Here is a 19224-nt window from a genome sequence, read left to right on the forward strand (position 1 = left end):
AAATTGCTAACGTTCTCATTTTTACCATATAATGATAAAATAAATCAGTTAGAATATAAATATTGCACTTACATTTCAGTGCGTAGTATATAGAGCAGTATAAACAAGTCATTGTCTGTATGAAATTTTAGTTTGTACTGACTTTGCTAGTGCTTTTTATGTAGCCTGTTGTAAAACTAGGTAAATATCTAGATGAGTTAATGTGCCCCCTGGAAGATCTCTGCGTACCCCCAAGGGTACGTGTACCCATGGTTGAGAACCATTGTACTACACTATGAAAATTATCCATTGCTGCTAACTGGTGTCAGCAACCGGTGCAGCTAAACTGGAGCTAAACGCTGTTCGGCTGCACATAGAGTCAAGGACAAGCTGTGGTTTTGGCAGCCTTTTTTTATTTTTTGGTAATCTAAGCAACAGTGCAGGTAAGAACATCTTAAATATAATGAATCCTTTACTAAAGACTTTCTTTATTAGGACACTGCCTGACTAACAAAACCTTCGAAATCTGTTCCACCTTTATTAGAAAATCAGCTAAACCAGCAGTTCTCAAACTGTAGGTCAGTACCCCATTTTAATGGGGTCACCAAGGCTGGTGTTAGACTTGCTGGGACCCAAGGCCGAACCTGAAACCCAAGCCCCACTGCCTGGGGCCAAAGCAAAAGGACTTCAGCCCTGGGCAGCAGAGCTTAGGGTACAGGCCCCCTGCCTGGGGATGAAGCCCTTGGGCTTTGGCTTTGCCTCTCGTGGTGGTGATGGTGGTGGGGCTTGGGCTTTGGCCCTGCCCCCGCTTGGGGCGTCAGGGCTTGTGTGGGCTCAAGCTTCGGTCCCCCCTCCTGGGGTCATGTAGTAATTTTTGTTGTCAGAAGGGAGTCAGTGCAATGAAGTTTGAGAATCCCTGAGCTAAAAAACTGCTTTGTCAGTCCCATAAATGGTCACTTGCGATAAGTTTCAGTCTGCATGACTTGCATGGCTTCTCATTTCTTAATTTCTCTCTCCTTCTCTTCCCCTGCCCCGAAAAAATATGATCTTTTCATTTCCCTTCTATCTGAGTTCTCTCTTCAGAGGTACAGACTCTTTCAGACATGCCTGTGGGGTGAGTCTCTTATCAGGAAAATAAACAGGAGCTTGTTGACTTTGTAGATAAAAACTGCTGTGCTGCAGGAGACTGAGATTCTCTCCCTGTCTTACATCAGACAGAGCAACTATAATAGTGCTGGCATTGTTGTCCTCTTTCTGATCTTCCGCATGAGAATTCCATAACTCCTTTCAACATGAATAGGGTCATGTGCAATATCTGTTTTCATGAGGTTTTGGTTAAGTTTTACCATTACCTCAAGCAAATGTTCAGGGTCATTTTTGTCTGCAAATCCAGATGTTTCATGTCCTCACCTAGTTTTGCAAAGTTTCAAGTGTGTTTTGTCTACCGAATAATTATATTTAATTACGGGATTTTGTGAATTTAGATTCCTGTCCAGTAGTTGTTTGTGTTTAAAAAAAAAAAAAATTGTCTGAATGTGATTTAGCTGCTAAGTTCCAGTGATTTGACTGTTCAGAACAGAAAACTTTATTGATGCATTGTCTGGGGACTCATGTCTTCTGTGTCTTGTAGACCAGAGGCAGTGTCAGTGCTTTATGGATATAATGCACAATAATATAGTACTTCATAAAGCACTTTGAGAAAAGGCTGTATTGCATAAACTACCGTGTGTGCGTGTAATATGTATACATACATTAATTAGTCACCACTGTAGTGGAAGCATATCTCAGGTAAAACACAGCAGCCATTTAGCAGTACAGTAAGAATAGATTTAAAAATGTTATTGAAGCTAATGTTAGAATTATATAATACACAAGTTAAGGAAGGAGTGTCTGTACATCTGGGTATAGCACTTAAATTATCCAAAAGTACAAAGTTTGGTTTAAAAGACATACAATACATATAGTACAGGGGTGGGCAAACTTTTTGGGCCGAGGGCCACATCTGGGTGGGGAAATTGTATGCAGGGCTGGGGCAGGGGGTTGGGGTGTGGGAGGGAGTGCAGGGTGTGGGAGGGGGTGCAGTGTGCAGGAAGGGGCTCAGGGCAAGGGATTTGGGCAGAGGAGGGGTGCAGGGTGTATGAGGGGACTCAGGGAAAGGGTTGGGGTGCAGGAGGGGTGCGAAGTGCAGGAGGAGGCTCAGGGCAGGGGTGCAGGAGGGGTACAGGGTGTATGAGGGGGCTCAGGGCAGGGAATTGGGGTGTGAGGTGCAGGCAGGGGGCTTAGGGCAGAGAGTTGGGGGGTGGGGAAGCGCTGCGGCTCCTGGGGGCGGGGCGGAGGGCGCTGTGTGCACTGCCCTTGCCGCGCCTCCAGGTACCTCCCCTGACGCTTCCATTGGCCGCAGTTCCCTATTCCTGGCCAATGGGAGCTGTGGGGGGGGGGGGGGCGCCGGGAGGAAGCCCCCACGCATGGATCTCCCTCCCCCCCCCCGGGGGGTGCAGGGATGTGGTCCCAGCAGCGCCGCGGGCCGGATCCAAAGCCCTGAGGGGCCGGATCCGGCCTGCGGGCCGTAGTTTGCCCACCCCTGATATAGTACATAATCAGGAATAACTCAAATTTAGATTAATAAATTTAACGATACAGTTTAGATATTAGCATCCAAATATTCTGGTACACTCAAGAAAAGTTAAATACAGAGAGTTGGTTGTAGAAAACAAATATAGCAATGAGTGTAGATTGTCCCTCAGTAACCGAGCATTTAGGATAGGTTGTCCTTCACTAGATATAATCCATCAGAGAAGTATTCCAGTTAGTTTCCCGACTGCTTCTCAGCGGCACTCCAGATCATCTTTCCTGGTATTGCCGATGTCCAGTGATGTATTCTAGAATAGATAGATGTCCCTCAACCACCTGATGGTGTCCGATACCATGAGTTGCTGCATCAGCCGAGCGTAGTGCTGATTCCACATTCCCGCTCGTTACTGGGGTCCCATGCACCCAGGACTCTGACGATCAGTGCATGTATTCAAACCTTGTAATCCTCCATCAGATACGATGGGAAGAATAACTTTTTCTGCTTGAAAACTATAGAGAGAATCTAGGTAGGCAAACTGTAATTGCCAAAGCTGGACCAATTCTACATCATTATAATTAACCCTCAGATATCTTAAACTCACAGTTCCATATCTCACTGTGCCCAAGTAGAACTTTCTGTACCTTGTCTCTAGTCTAAAATAAAACAAAAACATGCACACTAATTCTTACCTTGTAGCTTTTTAAAAAAAAATACTACAAACATTTGGTAAGAAATGTTTGTACTTGTACTTGTTTGTTTTTCTCATTCCTGGTAACTGTAGACTTACCTAGCTTTTATTTTAATAGTATTTTCTCAGTGACTGGTGTCCTAATGTTATTTTCCTGTTCCTTTTCAGACTTTTGACGCAAATGATCTGTATCAGGGACAGAACTTCAGCAAGGTTCTCAGCTCCCTAGTTGCTCTAAATAAAGTAACTGCAGGTAAGTAAAATCTGTTCTGCTTTGATGCATACTGTGGGGAAGGGGATCTATGATGTCATCCTTAAGCAGCTCGGATAAATTAATATAATTGACATGTCCAAAAATGCTGCCAATGGTCATTTTGCAGAGATGCTTTCTCTTTATATTTTCTTCATCTTCCCATGTATTAGTTTTGCATTGTTTTAAAGGAGCTTGAAAGGATTTGTCAGTATTGTCTAGTTTGTTTTTAGAGGAGGTTTCACAGTGAAGTAAATGTGGAGGTTTTTAATTTTTTTTAAAAAGTACCTGATGAGTGTGTGTGTTTCTTTAGATGCTAGAAACATACACATTGGGTCCAGTCCTGCAATCTTCACACATGGGTCAATTTTACTTGTGCGACTAATTTAATTGAAGTAGATGATACCACTCACATGAATAAGGTTTGCAGGATTGGACTGATTGCCACTAAAGACTTTCTCCTTCCTTATTACGTTTCTTTCTGATCCTGCGTGGAGTCCATAATCCTGTATTTATGACAGGGCAGTGTTTTGTCATGAAAATGTTATGAAGTAATCATTAGGTCATCATATTAGGTATCAAAATGAGGAAGAGAAGATGAGCTTTAAGGACAAAGGCCCTTATTTAAACACTCCAAACTTTAAGAAGATAAAAGTTTTGTATAAATGGATGTAAAGAGAAGTCAGTTGTAAGTGAATTTTCCTTAGTATGACAGTAACTCTTCAAATGCAATTTCTCATTTTTTATTGTGCTCATTGTTATGTTCATGGCATAAACACATCGAAGTTAGATAAAAATATAAATACTCTTGCTAGAAAGTAGCAACGTACCACTACTTTATTTCTTAGAAATCAGAACAATAACACAAAAACCCTGAAACAGACACAAAACAGTCTGCTCCCTAATACAGAGAGGCACGATCCACCCCATCTTACTATATAGGCTTTCTGTCTGCAGACTAAGTCAGATGTTGCACACTTCCCTGTAGAGCTCCCGAGCTTGCAAGCAGGACTAGGAAACGCCCTCTCTCCCACTCTGAAAGTAATAGACTGCAGTTCCAACACAGCCCTCAATATACCACACTCATCTGTTGTATTACAAAAGGAAAGTTGTGTTTTTGTTTTACATCAGAAAATATTTGTATTGCACTGGCTTAGTAGATTAGTAAGAACAGATTCAGCTGGTGTAAACCGGCATAGACTGACGGTCACCTGGTGACTCCATTGGAGCTAAGTCACAAGTGTGAATGCGGACCATTTCAGTATTCCTTTAAAGTTGCTACCATCCAGTGGCTGTGGTGGTCTGTGTGTTAAATACCGTACGTTGTTGCTCATGTTTCAAAAGGGAGAACAAAGACTGGATGCTCAGGCAAGCTGAACTGTCCTTTTACTTGTAGAAGTGGCCAGAGCTGTTAAATATCCGAGGCTGGCTCCTCGTCCAAACAGTTACTTTTCCGATTTTAATGGGGAGAGTATGTGGGAGGCACTCTAGGCAGTATTTCAATGGTTAGTCCTGGTGGACTGCTGTCATGATCTCCAATGAGTTCTTAATAGTAATTAATATGTAGCTATTATATAACACTTTTCAGTAGACCTCAGAGGAGGTCAGTGTCAGCCCCATTTTACAGATGGGGCAGCTGAGGCACAGGGAGGTGACGTGACTTGCCAATGTTCACCCAGCAGGCCAGTGGCGAGAATAGAACCCATGTCTCCTGAGTCCCAGTCTAGTGCTCTAGCCATTAGGCCGCACTGCCTCCCTCAAAGACTCTAACCATACAGACCTTTCCAAGAGCACAGTTCCCAACCTACCCACAGGCACAGGGATATGGCGAGAGTACTAGTCAGTGAGATCAAATGCTACTATGCAAACACTCACTCCAAACGTATTTCTATAAGCACACATGGGATGGGGATTAGCACACTCCAGGCAACGTCCTATGATCACAGACTACATTGCAGGAGGATAGGAGAAACTCTAAGGGGATAGAGGGGAATCAGGGATGGGGGAAAGTTGAAGGAGTGAAAGTGGGGAATCAGAGAAGTGGTAGGTATAAGGTGGTGAGATTTTATGCAAATGAGGCAATGCATATTTGATAAAATATGCAAATTATAGCAGTCCATCAAATTCTGTATTTTATGCAAGTTTAGCAGAAACTTTTTCCAAAGATTTTAGTGGAAAAATGACTTTACTATGGAGCATTTTTGCAGAATTTAATTTGTTTCCACTAACTCAAAAATTGGGGGGGAAAATGAGCCTCCTATTTTTTCCCCTTTTTCTATTTTTTTCTTTTGGCCTTCCCCTTTTTGCAGTGGCTGAAAATAATTGTTTCTTGTCCATTTTGGAAAATCAAAAACTTTTCAGTTTCGCAAAAGAAAATGGGGCAGGAGGGAATTAAAAAAAAATCATGAACAAATTAAACACAAAATTGATCAATTTCAAATCCTGGAAACTACGAAACAATTTCAAACTTTTGAAAATTGTAAAGAATCATTTTCCTTTTTTTGACAGCTCAACATACCAGATATGAGTGGTCCCTCCTGTTTGGCATTGGGGTAACATGGACAGGGCATTCTGGCACTGCCCTTGCTGTCGTGTACTGGATAATATTTTGCAATGGAAAAATAGAGAGTGACAGGCATTCCTTAGGCTGCCCAAACTAAACTAAAAAAAGAAAAGAGAAGAAAATAGAAAACATTATCAGCAAAGCAAATGTTATCATAGATCTTTACAATATGGATACAAGAAACAGTTAGTTATATTAAAGATATTATGCAAGTACCACACCAGAGCAAAACTGCAATGTTTTCTTATTATATGGTAGTTGCAGACCTCAACAAAAGTCCTGACATAGTAACCCTGTTTTCATGGAAGAGAGAATTTCAGGACGCAGCACTCATCTCTTTAAAAACAGGATTTCCATATAAGAGGGTTTCAAAGTGGTCTTCCCACCACATTCAATACAAGCTGGATAACAAAGCAATATATCAAAGAGGAAATACCTGATGATCTCCATATGCAAAGCAGGAAGTGGGGGGTAGGGATTTCCATCTGGAAACACAGAGATGAACTGCCTCCAGGTTTACCACTGGATTTGGTGACATGTCGGTTCCTCTGCTTCAGTTCATTTACAAATTGCAAATATGTTTTCTTTTTTCATGGTAATATATGCATCACAAAGACATTTCAGGTCACTGTTATCCTTTCTCTAAAATATCTTGCTCTCTGACAGTCCTCGTATCTGGAATTTTAAAGTTGACTATAAGGAGTATTAAAATAACCAAGACAGCTACCTTGTGATCCATAAATGAAATGTTCTGTCTTGTGCAAAGTAAACTTGTGATCCATAAATGAAATGTTCTGTCTTGTGCAATGTTGTCTAGTCCCTCGTGCTCCCAGTGTATAATAAAAAAATTAGAGCTTAGGCATACTACAAATGGAAGAAAACCCCAAACCTATTTTAAGCTCTTATATTAACACAGAGATTAAAAAAAAATAATAATTAGCGTAGGAAATTTCTAAACTGTTTGGAATATAAGAACAGGAGTACTTGTGGCACTTTAGAGACTAACAAATTTATTAGTCTCTAAGGTGCCACAAGTACTCCTGTTCTTTTTGCGGATACAGACTAACACAGCTGCTACTCTGAAACTTGGAATATAAGTGCTCCATTGATTTCAAATTATAGTATGTTGATGTCAATCTGAATAAAATGTATATTTTAGTGAGAAGAGAGAAAAATAACTCTAATAATGCACCAGTTAATCACTATGCATTTGTAACATAGTATATTTATAATCTTTCTGAAAGATAAAGATGAGTCGTTGGTACAAGATAAAAGTATTAGGAGAACTTCTTGAAGGAACTAGAGCATCCTATGAATTCGACAGCCCTCTGTTTCCCTGCTGCTCCATTCATTCTTTCACCATACATACACACCTCATTACATTTCTGCCACACCAAATGAGCTGCTTTACCCTCAGATTTAATTTGACATTGAATGGTGGGTATCTTACATTTCCTTTTGTTTCTGTACATGGCACTGCCGGGGAAGTGCAACTGCTATAGACTCAGATTGCAAGCTGTGTGTCTGTTTCAGTCTGCTGCTGAGAAAGCGCCATGTGCAGGAGCATAGTTGTTTCTCCACCAACCAACAGAACGTCCATGCTACAGACAAACGGGGCGATGGTAGAGAGGCCCAAAGAAAGGGGAAGAGTTGCCTGGTAGCCTACTAGTGCAGCATCAGAGCTGGGATGAAATCGATTACCTTGCTGTTTGGGATCACTAGAGCCAAAGCTGAGATCAGAAGTGACTTTGTGTTGCTGTCTGATGAAGGAGCAGCACCGATGAGCTCTAAAGAAAGCGGAGTGCGGCACTCTGCCTTTGGATGGAAGGTCTCAGCTGTGTGGTCTGTTGGGAAGGGAAGCAAATGAAGAGGTTTAAAAAACAAACAAAAAGCCCACCACCACAACACCCCTCCACCCCCAGCAACAACCTAAGCCTCGGCGGAGAGAAAAAGGAGATAAATTAATATAGAAAAAGGGGGCAGTGGAAAGTGTTATTTTTTTTAATTAAGTGATGGATGGGCAGAAATAAAGGGTGTGGATGAAAAACTAAATGAGCAAAATCGAAGTATCAAAGAGAGAATGAGTGGGTAGGAGGAAGAGGGCAAAGAAACAGATATAGCTTGCTTAAATATAGGCAAAAATAATGTATTTGAGTTTCTTTTGACCAACTGAAAAGATGTTGGTTATTAGACTCTTTAATTTGACTGCTAGTGGATAGAAAATGAGAAATACTTTCAATCCTTTCGCTCCTCCTAAAATTTTGGAATCCATTCCCCCACCCTTCCTGACCTCCATAAGAATGTGTATGAAGAAAACTGCCACTGTCACAGGAGATTAGATTAAATTAGCCCCTTGCAAGTAATGGGAGTTGATTGAAGATTGAATTATGACTCGAATCACTTGAAATCATGTAACCAGTGTAGGTATTAAGCATAGTTTTTAATTGACATTCTAATGTACCTTGTTTTGTTTGAATAAATATTTTAACTTCAGAAATGTGTTTTCATAACAGAAAAGGACTGGTATGAATTTTTTTCCAAAACCTTTAATTTTCTGAAAATATAATAGAGGAAATTAGTCAGTTTTCATTGTCCAGGTCAATGACTTACTACATTATGGTTGTGTGGAGTTCCTCTAGCGTCTCTTGATTTTTTTTTTTTTCTTTTTAGGCCAAGATTTTCAAACTTGGGTGCTTAAGACTGGACACCTAAATCCACATTTAGGTATATTTGATCTTATTTCTTGTGTTCAGAGGTATTGAGCACCCACAAATTCCATGGTTCTGCTTTAGGCACTCAAGCTTGATCTTGGTGTGTAAAAAGTGTATCTAATTTCTGCAATTCTAGTATTTTGCTGTCATCTCTACAGACATTGGGCTAGGAAGTGATTCCGTATGTGCACGGCCCTCATCTCATCGGATAAAATCTTTTGATTCCCTTGGATCCCAGTCTTTGCACAGTAGAACTTCAAAACTCTTTCAGGGACAGTATCGAAGTTTGGTAAGTTGTGCTGGAATTTAATCATGTTCAAGGATTTTTTTTTTTCTCTTTATCAATCTGGATTAAAACAGTGTTGCAAGCCAAGATGGGTGACCCCAATTTCACAAGTCCTTGACTGCTCTCTTGCTCTTGCATACATATAACTGGGGCCTCTAAAGTTATGTTGTGTTGCAGTGGCTTTTTTTTCATTCTCTTCTGAGATAGTCAGTCTTCTGCATGCTCGCAGCCAGAAGTATTTCTGTTGTAACACTAAGCACTTCTTGTTGTATGCCTGCGTACATATTTTTTCTTTGATTTCTTTCTTTTTTTTTTTTTAAATAAAGAAGCACCTCTCAAAAGGGCAAATTTTCCATCTCCTCCAATGGGACTGTGCCTTCCCAACTCTCCAGGGTTTCCAAGAGAAGGGAGCCTCCTCTAAAGCTTTGCTCACTCAGTCCCGGAGGAGGCAGTTTGGAAGATCTCCCAGCCACTTAGCAGTTTTGGCAGCCTGTACACTGAGACCCTGAGTCCCAGTTTTCTGGAGCTCCCTATCCCCCTCCCCCCCCCCCACCACATGGTTCCAACATACACAGAACCACATTGTTGAAGTGTCAGGTATACACATCTTAAGAATCTGTGTTGCAACACCTAATATGGGGTTTGCCACCAATTGAGAATCTCATAGTTAAACAGATTTGTAGCTTTACAGGATACACAGAGGACAAGAGACTGCTACCAACAGCAAAGTCCTCAAATAGCTCCTAGTTCCTTCTTACCCCCAAAGTATGCTGGCCTGAGAGGTTCTGTCTTTGTGCACTTGTAATAATTGATCCCTCAGCAATAGCTATAGGATCACTGTGATACTATGTGAGTGTACGTGTATACGTCACATCCTCTGAGCAGTTGACTTCCCACCATGTTTTGAACACATTATAGTCAGTGTATAGTCAAAAATGTACCCTCTTGCAGGTGGGGACGTGAGACCAGATTCAATTTTTTCAAGTTTTTTCTTAAAACTCCACTGTGGGAACATCTATTGCAGGACATCCCAACCCAGTGAAATTCTAGTTGTAAGACTCCTAATTACTGAAGCCATGGTATGAAAACTGCCTTGGCCTGTCTAGGAATATACAGCCTGCTCTATAAAGGAGGTAGTGGTAGTTTTTGGCTGGCTTGGCCATTGGACTCACTTTCCGATTTAGAGAGAGCAAATGTGGAGGCATGCCACAAAACACTGTGTGGGCTGCCCTCGCCACTGGTTTTCCAAAATCAGGTTGTTTAGCAGAGAAGTCATATACCAAAATGTACCTTCCTGTTCTGACACTTCCAGGGGGAACCTGGCGTTGTGAGGCATCTCACTATCACCTGCCCTTCACGTGAGGAAGCCTTGTCTGTGCCTGCTGGGGGTCAGCTCCCCAACTTTGGAGGCCCCAAGCACTCTTTCCTAGGCCTCTCAGACCTCTCTGTCTCTATAGGTTAGCGATAGGCACACTCCAACCCTCAAGCCCTCCGAGTGTTATCCTCCTTTCATGAGCCAGACATGCTGTCAGCTTGCCTCCTAGGTGAAGGATCCAGTGTGGCGCTTGGCGCTCCAAGATATACCCAAACAATCCATTGTCTTTATTTTAAAGTAGGACATGCTCCTCCTGTTTGTTCCATCCTGTAGACTTTCTCTGTTGTAGATTTTGCAATCTCTTACTGTATGTGGCTCAGTATGTAAACAAGCATACTCTGTAAGGCATACGATACACAAATGACCAGACAACGAGAGAGTTGTCTGTTATCTCCTGCCTGAAAGAAACATTCCTGAGGTGTGTCCCCGTCTGGTGGAGTTAAACCAGGTCAAGACCTTAAGAATCTTTTCAGTATAGATACTTAACTCCTTAAATATTATCTGTACCTATGTTTTGCATGATTATGCCAACCAGTGGGCTACTGGCTCTCAGAGATCATAGAATCATAGAATATCAGGGTTGGAAGGGACCTCAGGAGGTCATCTAGTCCAACCCCCTGCTCAAAGCAGGACCAATCCCCAGACAGATTTTTACCCCAGTTCCCTAAATGGCCCCCTCAAGGATTGAACTCACAACCCTGGGTTTAGCAGGCCAGTGCTCACATGCTACCTTTCAGTGAACTAGTATGCATTCATGCAACCCAGGGGATCCCTGTATAGGCCTATGCACCCTGTGTCCACTTGCCAGTTGGTACCAAGAGGTCCCTGTCTCTCACTTGTCTCTAAACAATATGGAGCTCCAAGAAAGAGATCCCTTTCAGCAATGAAAAAGTTTGAAGGAAGAGCCCAGACCTCCTCTTTTAGTTCATGTTTGAAGAACTGTTTACTGACTGGTATGGGAAACATTAACACAATGTAAATCTGTTTAAGCCCTCATCCCGAATGTGGCTGTTTCTAGGTTTTCCTCCAGAGACCTCTAAGTCTCAGGCTCTAGATCCCTCTTATCAGAAAGTCTCACTAACCTCTCTGGTGAAGTTAACAAGCCGTACCTGCTGGAATGAGTTAGTAGAATTTACTCAGCTGCTTTATATGGAGCTGTAACTACTACGAACAAGGTGGGTTAACAGAAGTAGCCTGCGTTCCTAGATGGAGTCCTTGGGCCTGTTTTTTCCTCTCTGTCTCCTACTCCCTCACACAGATGATTAAATAGTATACGTGTGTGTTGTGATTTAAAGGCTGTATCTGTATGAGCCCATGTGTGCAGGGTAAACTCTGATTAATTATACAGGTCATCCCATATGAGGGTAGATAAACCATTTGTACTACAATACAGCCTGATGTATTCTATATGTACCACATAAGTTACAGAAAGTACTTTGGAAATGTGCTAGGGCAGTGGTTTTCAAACGTTTTGTATTGGTGACCCCTTTCACACAGCAAACCTCTGAGCGTGAACCCCCGCTGCTTATAAATTAAAAATGAGGGGGGTAATTTAATTAAATGGGGGCTCCAGGCCTTCAGCCCCATGGAGCTGACAGCTTGTGACCCCCATGTAACCACCTTGCGCCCCCCTGATGGGGCATGACCTGTAGTTTGAGAACCACTGTGGTAGAGCTTAAAAAAAATAAAAATCCTTGCCACTGTTATTCTTCGGCTTGTAAAGCCCGATGCCTTCATTATTATGAATCCAGCTGTAGAGGACTTCAGAGAGAGAAAATATTTAAACTAATATATGTAAAACACTTCTATGCAACATTGCTTTTCTGTTCAGAAATGCATCTTGATTTTAAAGTCTTGATTTTACTTTGCGTGATCTGGTGCTTCTATTCCAGGGGAATAGAAATGAGTGTTGTGTCCGCCAACGTGTGTGTTTGGTGTAATCACAGAGTGATCTCTGAGATGGTGAAGACTGAATAAAATTAATGTTTATAGGTTTGGAAAGCCTGGAACTGGTATGGGACTACATTTTGATAACGACAATGGCATAAAAAAATTCTCACTTGGAGGAGCCCCAGATCCAGCATTTTGCTTTTCCACTTTAGTAGTCTAAGATGAAATGGGCCATTGAATGAAACTTTAAGAATAATAATAAAACTAATTGTTTACACTGAGCATAAATTTAATCTTGTTGGTATTACTGAAAAGTGGTGGGATGATTCCCAGGGTTGGAATTTGAAAATCAAGGGTTATAATCTATTTAGGAAGGATTGAGTAGGCAAAAAAGGGAGGGTAAGTTTGAATGGCCCTCTATGTCAAAAATGGCATTGCCTGTTTGATCTTGAATGCTTATGGATGAATGTCCTAACAGATAAAGCACAAGATGGGGTATTGTTGTCTGCTACAAGCACCAGATCACGCAAAGTAATAGGTGCATAAGGGGCCAGTCATCCTATCTATAATGTATAGGGAAAAAAATCTGCATGATCATAGGGAACTTCAGTTTGAATCACACATGCTGGTGGTCTCATGCTTCCAGTATTAAAACAGCCTGGGAACTTCTAAATATTATAGATGATAGTTTCCTAACTCAGAAAGTGTTGCATTAGATCTCCTCTTGACGGATACAGAGGATCTGGAATTGATTACATTTATAATGTGCAAACAGAATGAAGTCCACACCAGTGATAAATATACTTCATACTTTAAAAGGATTAACTTCACAAAACTGAAAATAATTACGAGCCAAATCAGCTAGGAGGAAAATTTAATCAGAAAAATATGAAGGATAATTGGGAATTGTTTAAGAATATGTTACTAGATGTCCCAAAAGCCACAATCCCACAACTGAGAAAGAAGGCCATATTGGTATAAAAAATAAAAGAATTGGTTTAGAGGGGAAGTGAAGGCAGCGCTCAAAAATGGAAGAATTGGGAATTTGATAGTCATGAATATAAATCAGAAGCTATAAATTGGAGAAAATTGATAAGGGACACAAGCAGAACTCTATAGTCAGCAGAGTTAAGGAAAATGACGAGTTTTTAAGTATATGAGGAACAAAAAAAATACTAACTGGTATTTTATACATTATAGATATAAATGGTGGAATTATCAATAATAATGCAGAAAAAGCAGCAGTGTTTAATAAATATTTGTTCTGTATTTGGAGAAAAAACAGATGATGTAGTCATATGACAGCATTCTTTCCATTCCACTAGTATTTCAAGAGGATGTTACACAGCAGCTACTAAAAGCTAGACCTTTATAAATTATCAGGTTCATATAACTTGTATCCAGGCATTTTATGAAAGCTGTCTGAGGATCTTGCTGGACCAACATGTTGAGTTTTGTCCAATAAGACTTGTAACACCAGGGAAGTTCTAGAACACTGGAAGAAAGATAACGTTCCAATATTTAAAAAGAGTAAACAGGATGACCTAAGTGATTATAAGCCTGTCAGTCTGACATAGATCCCGGGTGAGACAATGGAGTGGCTGACAAGGGAGTTGATTAATAAAGAATTAAAGAAGTATAATATAATTAATGCCAATCAGCATGAGTTTATGGAAAATAGATCCTATCACTGGTTTCTTGCTGAGGTGACATGATTGATAAAGATAGTAGTGCTGATGTAGAATACTTAGATGTCGGTAAGGCATTTTGCTTGGTAGTGTATGACGCTGATTTAAAAAAAAAACAACCTAGAAAAATATAAAATTAACATAGCCCACATTAAATGGATTAAAAGATGGCTAACTGATGGGTCTCAAAATGCAGTTGTAAACGAGGAATAGTATTTGAGCAGGTGTGTTTCTGGTGGGGTCCTGGAGGGATCAGTTCTTGGCCCTATGCTGTTTAACATTTTTATCAGTTACCTGGAAGAAAATGTAAAAACATCACTGATAAAGCTTGCCGATGACGCACAAATTGGGGGAGTGGTAAATAATGAAGAGTAGAGGTCACTGATGCAGACAGATCCGGATTGCTTGGTAAGCTGGGTGTAAACAAACAATATGCGTCTTAATATGGCCAAATATAAAAGTATACACCTAGAAACAAACAACGTAGGCCATACTTACAAAAGGGAGAGTCTATCCTGGGAAGCAGTGACTCTGAAAAAGATCTGGGGGTCATAGTGGATAATCAGGTGAACATGAGCTGTGGCCAAAAGAGCTAATACAATCCTGGGATGCATAAACAGGATAATCTTGAGTAGGAATAGATAGGTTATTTTACCTCTTTGTTTGGTGCTGGTGCGACCACTACTGGAATACTGTGTCCAGTTCTGGTATCCGCAATTGAAGAAGGATATTGATAAATTGGAGATGGTTCAGAGAAGAACTGTGAGAATGATTAAAGGATAAGAAAACATGTTTTATAGTGATAGACTCAGGGACCTCACTCTGTTTAGCTTATCAAAGAGAAGGTTAAAGGATGACTTGAGGAGTCTATCATTACCTATATGGGAAACAAATATTTAATAATGGGCAGAGAACGGTGTAACCTGATCCTTTGGTTGGAAGTTGAAGCTAGAGAAATTCAGACTGCAATTAAGGCATACATTTTTAATGGTGAGAATAATTAGCCATTGGAACAATTTACTGACACTCATGGTGAATTTTTATGCCATTGTCATTATTAAAACATAGTTGCAGTGATCATTTAAGTCGTATCCCAATTCCAGGCCTTCCAGAACCTCTAAACAAATTTTATTCTGGAGCAGTCTCTGTTAGTCTTCGACATACGAACAATAGCAAAAAATCATTCTGTAATTATACTAAAAACAACTGAAAGACAAACACTTTGACAAGAAGGTTGCACCCATTGAAACTAATAACATACACTCATAGACTTTAAGGCTAGAATTGTGACCTTCTGCACATTCCCAGGCTACAGAATTTCACCCACCCACTCCTCTGATAGGCCCATAATTTATGGTTGAGTTACTGAAGACCTGAAATCTTGATTTAAAGACTTCAAGTTACAGGCACCCACCGTTTACACTAGTTCAAACCAGCAAGTGGCCCATGCCCCATGCTGTAGAAGAAGGCAAAAAAAAAACAAAACCCATGGTCTCTGCCAATCCAACCTGGGGGAAGATTGCTTCCTGACCCCAAATATGGTGATCAGTCAGACCCTGAGCATGTGGGTGAGACCCATCAGCTAGACATCTGTGAAAGAATTTTCTGTAGTAACTCAGAGCCCTCCCCATCTAGTGCCCTATCTCTGGCCATTGGAGATACTTGCTAATAGCAGTTGTGGAGGGACCATATGCTCATTTTAGGCAGCCTCATTATATTATGCCCTTCGTGAATTTATCAAGCTCAGTCTTGAAACAAGTTAGGTTCCCCTCACTCCCCTAGGAACCGCTTTGCATATGGCACAAATCAAACAAAGAAATGATTGAAACACTTCACCCTGCGTTTACTCCTCCAGTTAGATTTAAAGTTGCAGGTTTGCTAATAGATGCTGCAAGTGAGGAAATAGAGGAAAAAAAGAATCAGCACTGATACTAATGCAAGATGGTTGGTTGAATACAAAATATGACCTGATAATGGCTATAAGCATCCATATAGGCAAATATTTTTACTACTTGCTGCCATTGATTCTGTGTCTCAAAATAAATCCACTAACTATTGTGTCCAGGTTTTTGCTGAAAACACCATCCCAGAAAGCAGAGGAAAAATATGACCAGGATGTGACTACCATTTGCTCAAATAATGAAAATAGAATGAATAAAAGAGAATTTCATGAGTGTCGTCAACCTAAACTTCTGAGCCAAGGACTATTTAATATCAATGAGGAAGAAGTAACACCTAACACAAACCTAAAACACATTGTGAATGTTCAAAAATACTTCTGCAACCAGATTCTTATGTTTGAAGAATGGTTGTTTTAATACATGTATCACATAGTAATTGTGTTACTTCCAATAAACCTTTGTGGGTTTTTTCCACAACAGGGTTGTCATGATTTTCCCCAGTTTAACTAGAATTTAAACACTTCAATCCAAACACTCCAGATCTGAATCTCCTAATATGATGTATTACAGAAATAAGTTTGAGATGCAAACTCTGACATAGATCTAACTTTGAGATTTTGGTTCAGGTCCATCTGTTTTCCCTTCCTCACCCCTCCAGTCTCTGTCTTGGAAAGAACATTTTTCCAGTGAAGCAGTTCTGTTTCTTGGTAGTTGTAGGGTTACCACACTTCCGGGTTTTCCCAGACATAACCTCTTTTTTGGCCCTCCGATCTCCGTCTGGGCAGATTCTTGAAACGTGAAGAAATGTCTGGGATTTTTTCCTTGCTTGTTGCAGATCAGAGAGACCCATCTGTGGAGGGCCATAGCTAGGCTCTTTAGCTCCCAGGGCAAGCAAGCATACTTGAGCTCCCTGCCCTTGGGTCCCTGTCATTATTCCACTCCCGTGGCTTTGCGCCCTGGGTCCCACTTGCCCTGGCCCGGGTACGGCCCTGTGTCTCCTCCGCGCTCCAATTGGTCCCTCCCCTTCATCCGCAGCTGCTGGATCCTGCCCGGTCTGCCGAGTAAGTGGAGCTGGCCAGTGCCTCTCAGCCGGGCTGCCTGCCCCACTGCTGAAACTCAGACAGGGACCCAAGGGCAGGGAGCTCAAGTATGCTTGCTTGCCCCGGGAGCTAAAGAGCCTAGCTATGGCCCTCCACAGATGGGTCTCTCTGATCTGCAACAAGCAAGGAAAAAATCCCAGACATTTCTTCACATTTCAAGAATCTGCCCAGCAGGGAGGGGTGCCAGAGCTAGGCCCCAGCACCCACGCAGGGAAGCGCTGACTGATGGGCTGGTGCTGTGTCCTGGTCCTGCGCCAGCCATCCTGCCACTGTGTCAGGGAGCGCAACACTGCCCCTCACCTAGAGTATGAGGCTGTATGCACCGCACTCCAGCACCCCCAAATAATGCCTCCAGCAACACTCTTAAATACCCTCTCCCATCCCAGTCCACAGAACCCTCCAGCACCCCCAAATACCCCTTCCCAGTACACACACACGCCCCCCTAGAGCCCACCAACTGTACTACCCCCCCGGCTCCCCTTCTCCTTCCCCCGGCAGTGTCTTCTGTTTGGGAACTTGAAACAGGGTAACCCTAGGTAGTTGCCAAAGACATTTTCAATTTGTGCTATTCATAGAGATCTTGAATCTGATCTTTGAAGAGCACACATTTTTTTCATTTTACTTTTGTTGGCCTTGCCTGATTCTAAGAAGTCTGAGTGGGATAAAGTACTGCTTAGATTGAAAGACACAGATCACAGAAATACAATGGCAAGATAGATGAACCCTTGCATATTGGGATCTGCAGGCCTTGTTGTACAGCTTCTGATAAAAATGGTGTTTTAATTTTAATATGTTTCTGTTTGATGAAGAGACATGAAATAACCCTTACGCACCTAAAGTTCTGTCCTTCATTTGCGTTTTCACTTTTTAGGACATGACCGATAACAGCAATCATCAGCTGGTGGTGAGAGCAAAATTCAGTTTTCAACAGACCAATGAAGATGAACTTTCTTTTGCAAAAGGAGACATTATTCATGTCACGAGAGTGGAAGAAGGAGGCTGGTGGGAAGGGACTCACAATGGCAAAACAGGATGGTTTCCTAGTAACTATGTCCGAGAAATAAAATCAAATGGTAAGTCTGAAAGAGAACATATTTGCAAAATGTGATTCTTGGCTTTCAAGAAGAGATGGAAATAACTAATTATGTTTCCTAATGCTAATGAATGCTTGATTAGTGTTCAGTATGTACACTCAATCTGTCCCAGCCATAAGAATCCTTAATTCTTACAAATTATTAACATAGTTTTTGTTCCTAGATTGAGTGCATGGGGGAGGAACATTTTTCAAGGAGCTGAGAGAGTGCGCTATAGAGATGTAGACAATCTCTGTTTGTATCCACTATATTTACAATTATGTTTGCCTTTGTCACCTATAACTATTGATTTCAGTATTGTGTGGGGGTTTGTTCTGGTGTTGACTTCTGTTATTGATCAATAACATTTCAAGGGAGGCTCTCCACATTCTCAAACATTTTCTACCAAAATCTCACCATCTACCTAGGCTGGTTACTACATAGGTGTTTCATGGAAATGATCATAGAATATCAGGGTTGGAAGGGATCTCAGGAGGTCATCCAGTCCAACCCCCTGCTCAAAGCAGGACCAATCCCTAGACAGCTTTTTACCCCAGATCCCTAAATGGCCCCCTCAAGGATTGAACTCACAACCCTGGGCTTATGCTCAAACCACTGAGCTATCCCTCCCCCCCGTTGTGCTTTTTTATTATTGACCACTGCATGGACAACCCTTGACTTTTAACGTTCTGTACTTTGCATATAATATCTAAGGAAGCCAGAGTGTTCTTAAAAGATAATCTCCAACAACATGGAATTGAAAGTTTTAAATGGAACATGTCATATTTTTTTTATAAAACATTTATGTTTTTGAAGTAAGTATGAATAATCGTATTTCTATGTTGCTAGCTATATATTTTAAGCATGCCTTTGTACATTTTCAAAGTGATTCTTTCTGACTGTCTTCCTGCTCAAAGTATGCATATTATTTTGAGAGGAGACAGGCTTTCTATTTCATTTTGTATTTCAATAAATTGTCTCCACACACTGGATTTTTTTTTTATACATTTTTTATGACTGCAGTGTAAAGGAAAAAATACTGGTGAGCGTGCACACGCACATACACACATATATAATATTCATAAACTTTGGGCAAAATTAGCTTCTTTAGACAGAAGGATAACTTGTTAGTTAAATTTGGATGCGTG

At 41.2% G+C, this 19224-nt stretch overlaps 1 protein-coding gene across 3 annotated transcripts in view; it reads left to right on the forward strand.

The window, feature by feature from the left end:
• The window catches only part of ARHGEF7 (Rho guanine nucleotide exchange factor 7), a 207814-nt gene that overhangs the window by 76234 nt on the left and 112356 nt on the right, over nt 1-19224 (forward strand). For all 3 annotated transcript variants that reach the window (XM_026647573.2, XM_026647565.2, XM_026647572.2), the window contains exons 3-5: nt 3408-3492; nt 8922-9052; nt 17875-18076. In XM_026647573.2, coding sequence (XP_026503358.1) covers nt 3408-3492; nt 8922-9052; nt 17875-18076 — 418 coding nt within the window. The remainder of the gene's footprint in view (nt 1-3407; nt 3493-8921; nt 9053-17874; nt 18077-19224) is intronic.

Source organism: Terrapene carolina, unplaced genomic scaffold, assembly GCF_002925995.2.
Source record: "Terrapene carolina triunguis isolate 2854851 unplaced genomic scaffold, T_m_triunguis-2.0 Scaffold21, whole genome shotgun sequence".
In the NCBI taxonomy this organism is placed as follows: Eukaryota; Metazoa; Chordata; order Testudines; family Emydidae; genus Terrapene; species Terrapene triunguis.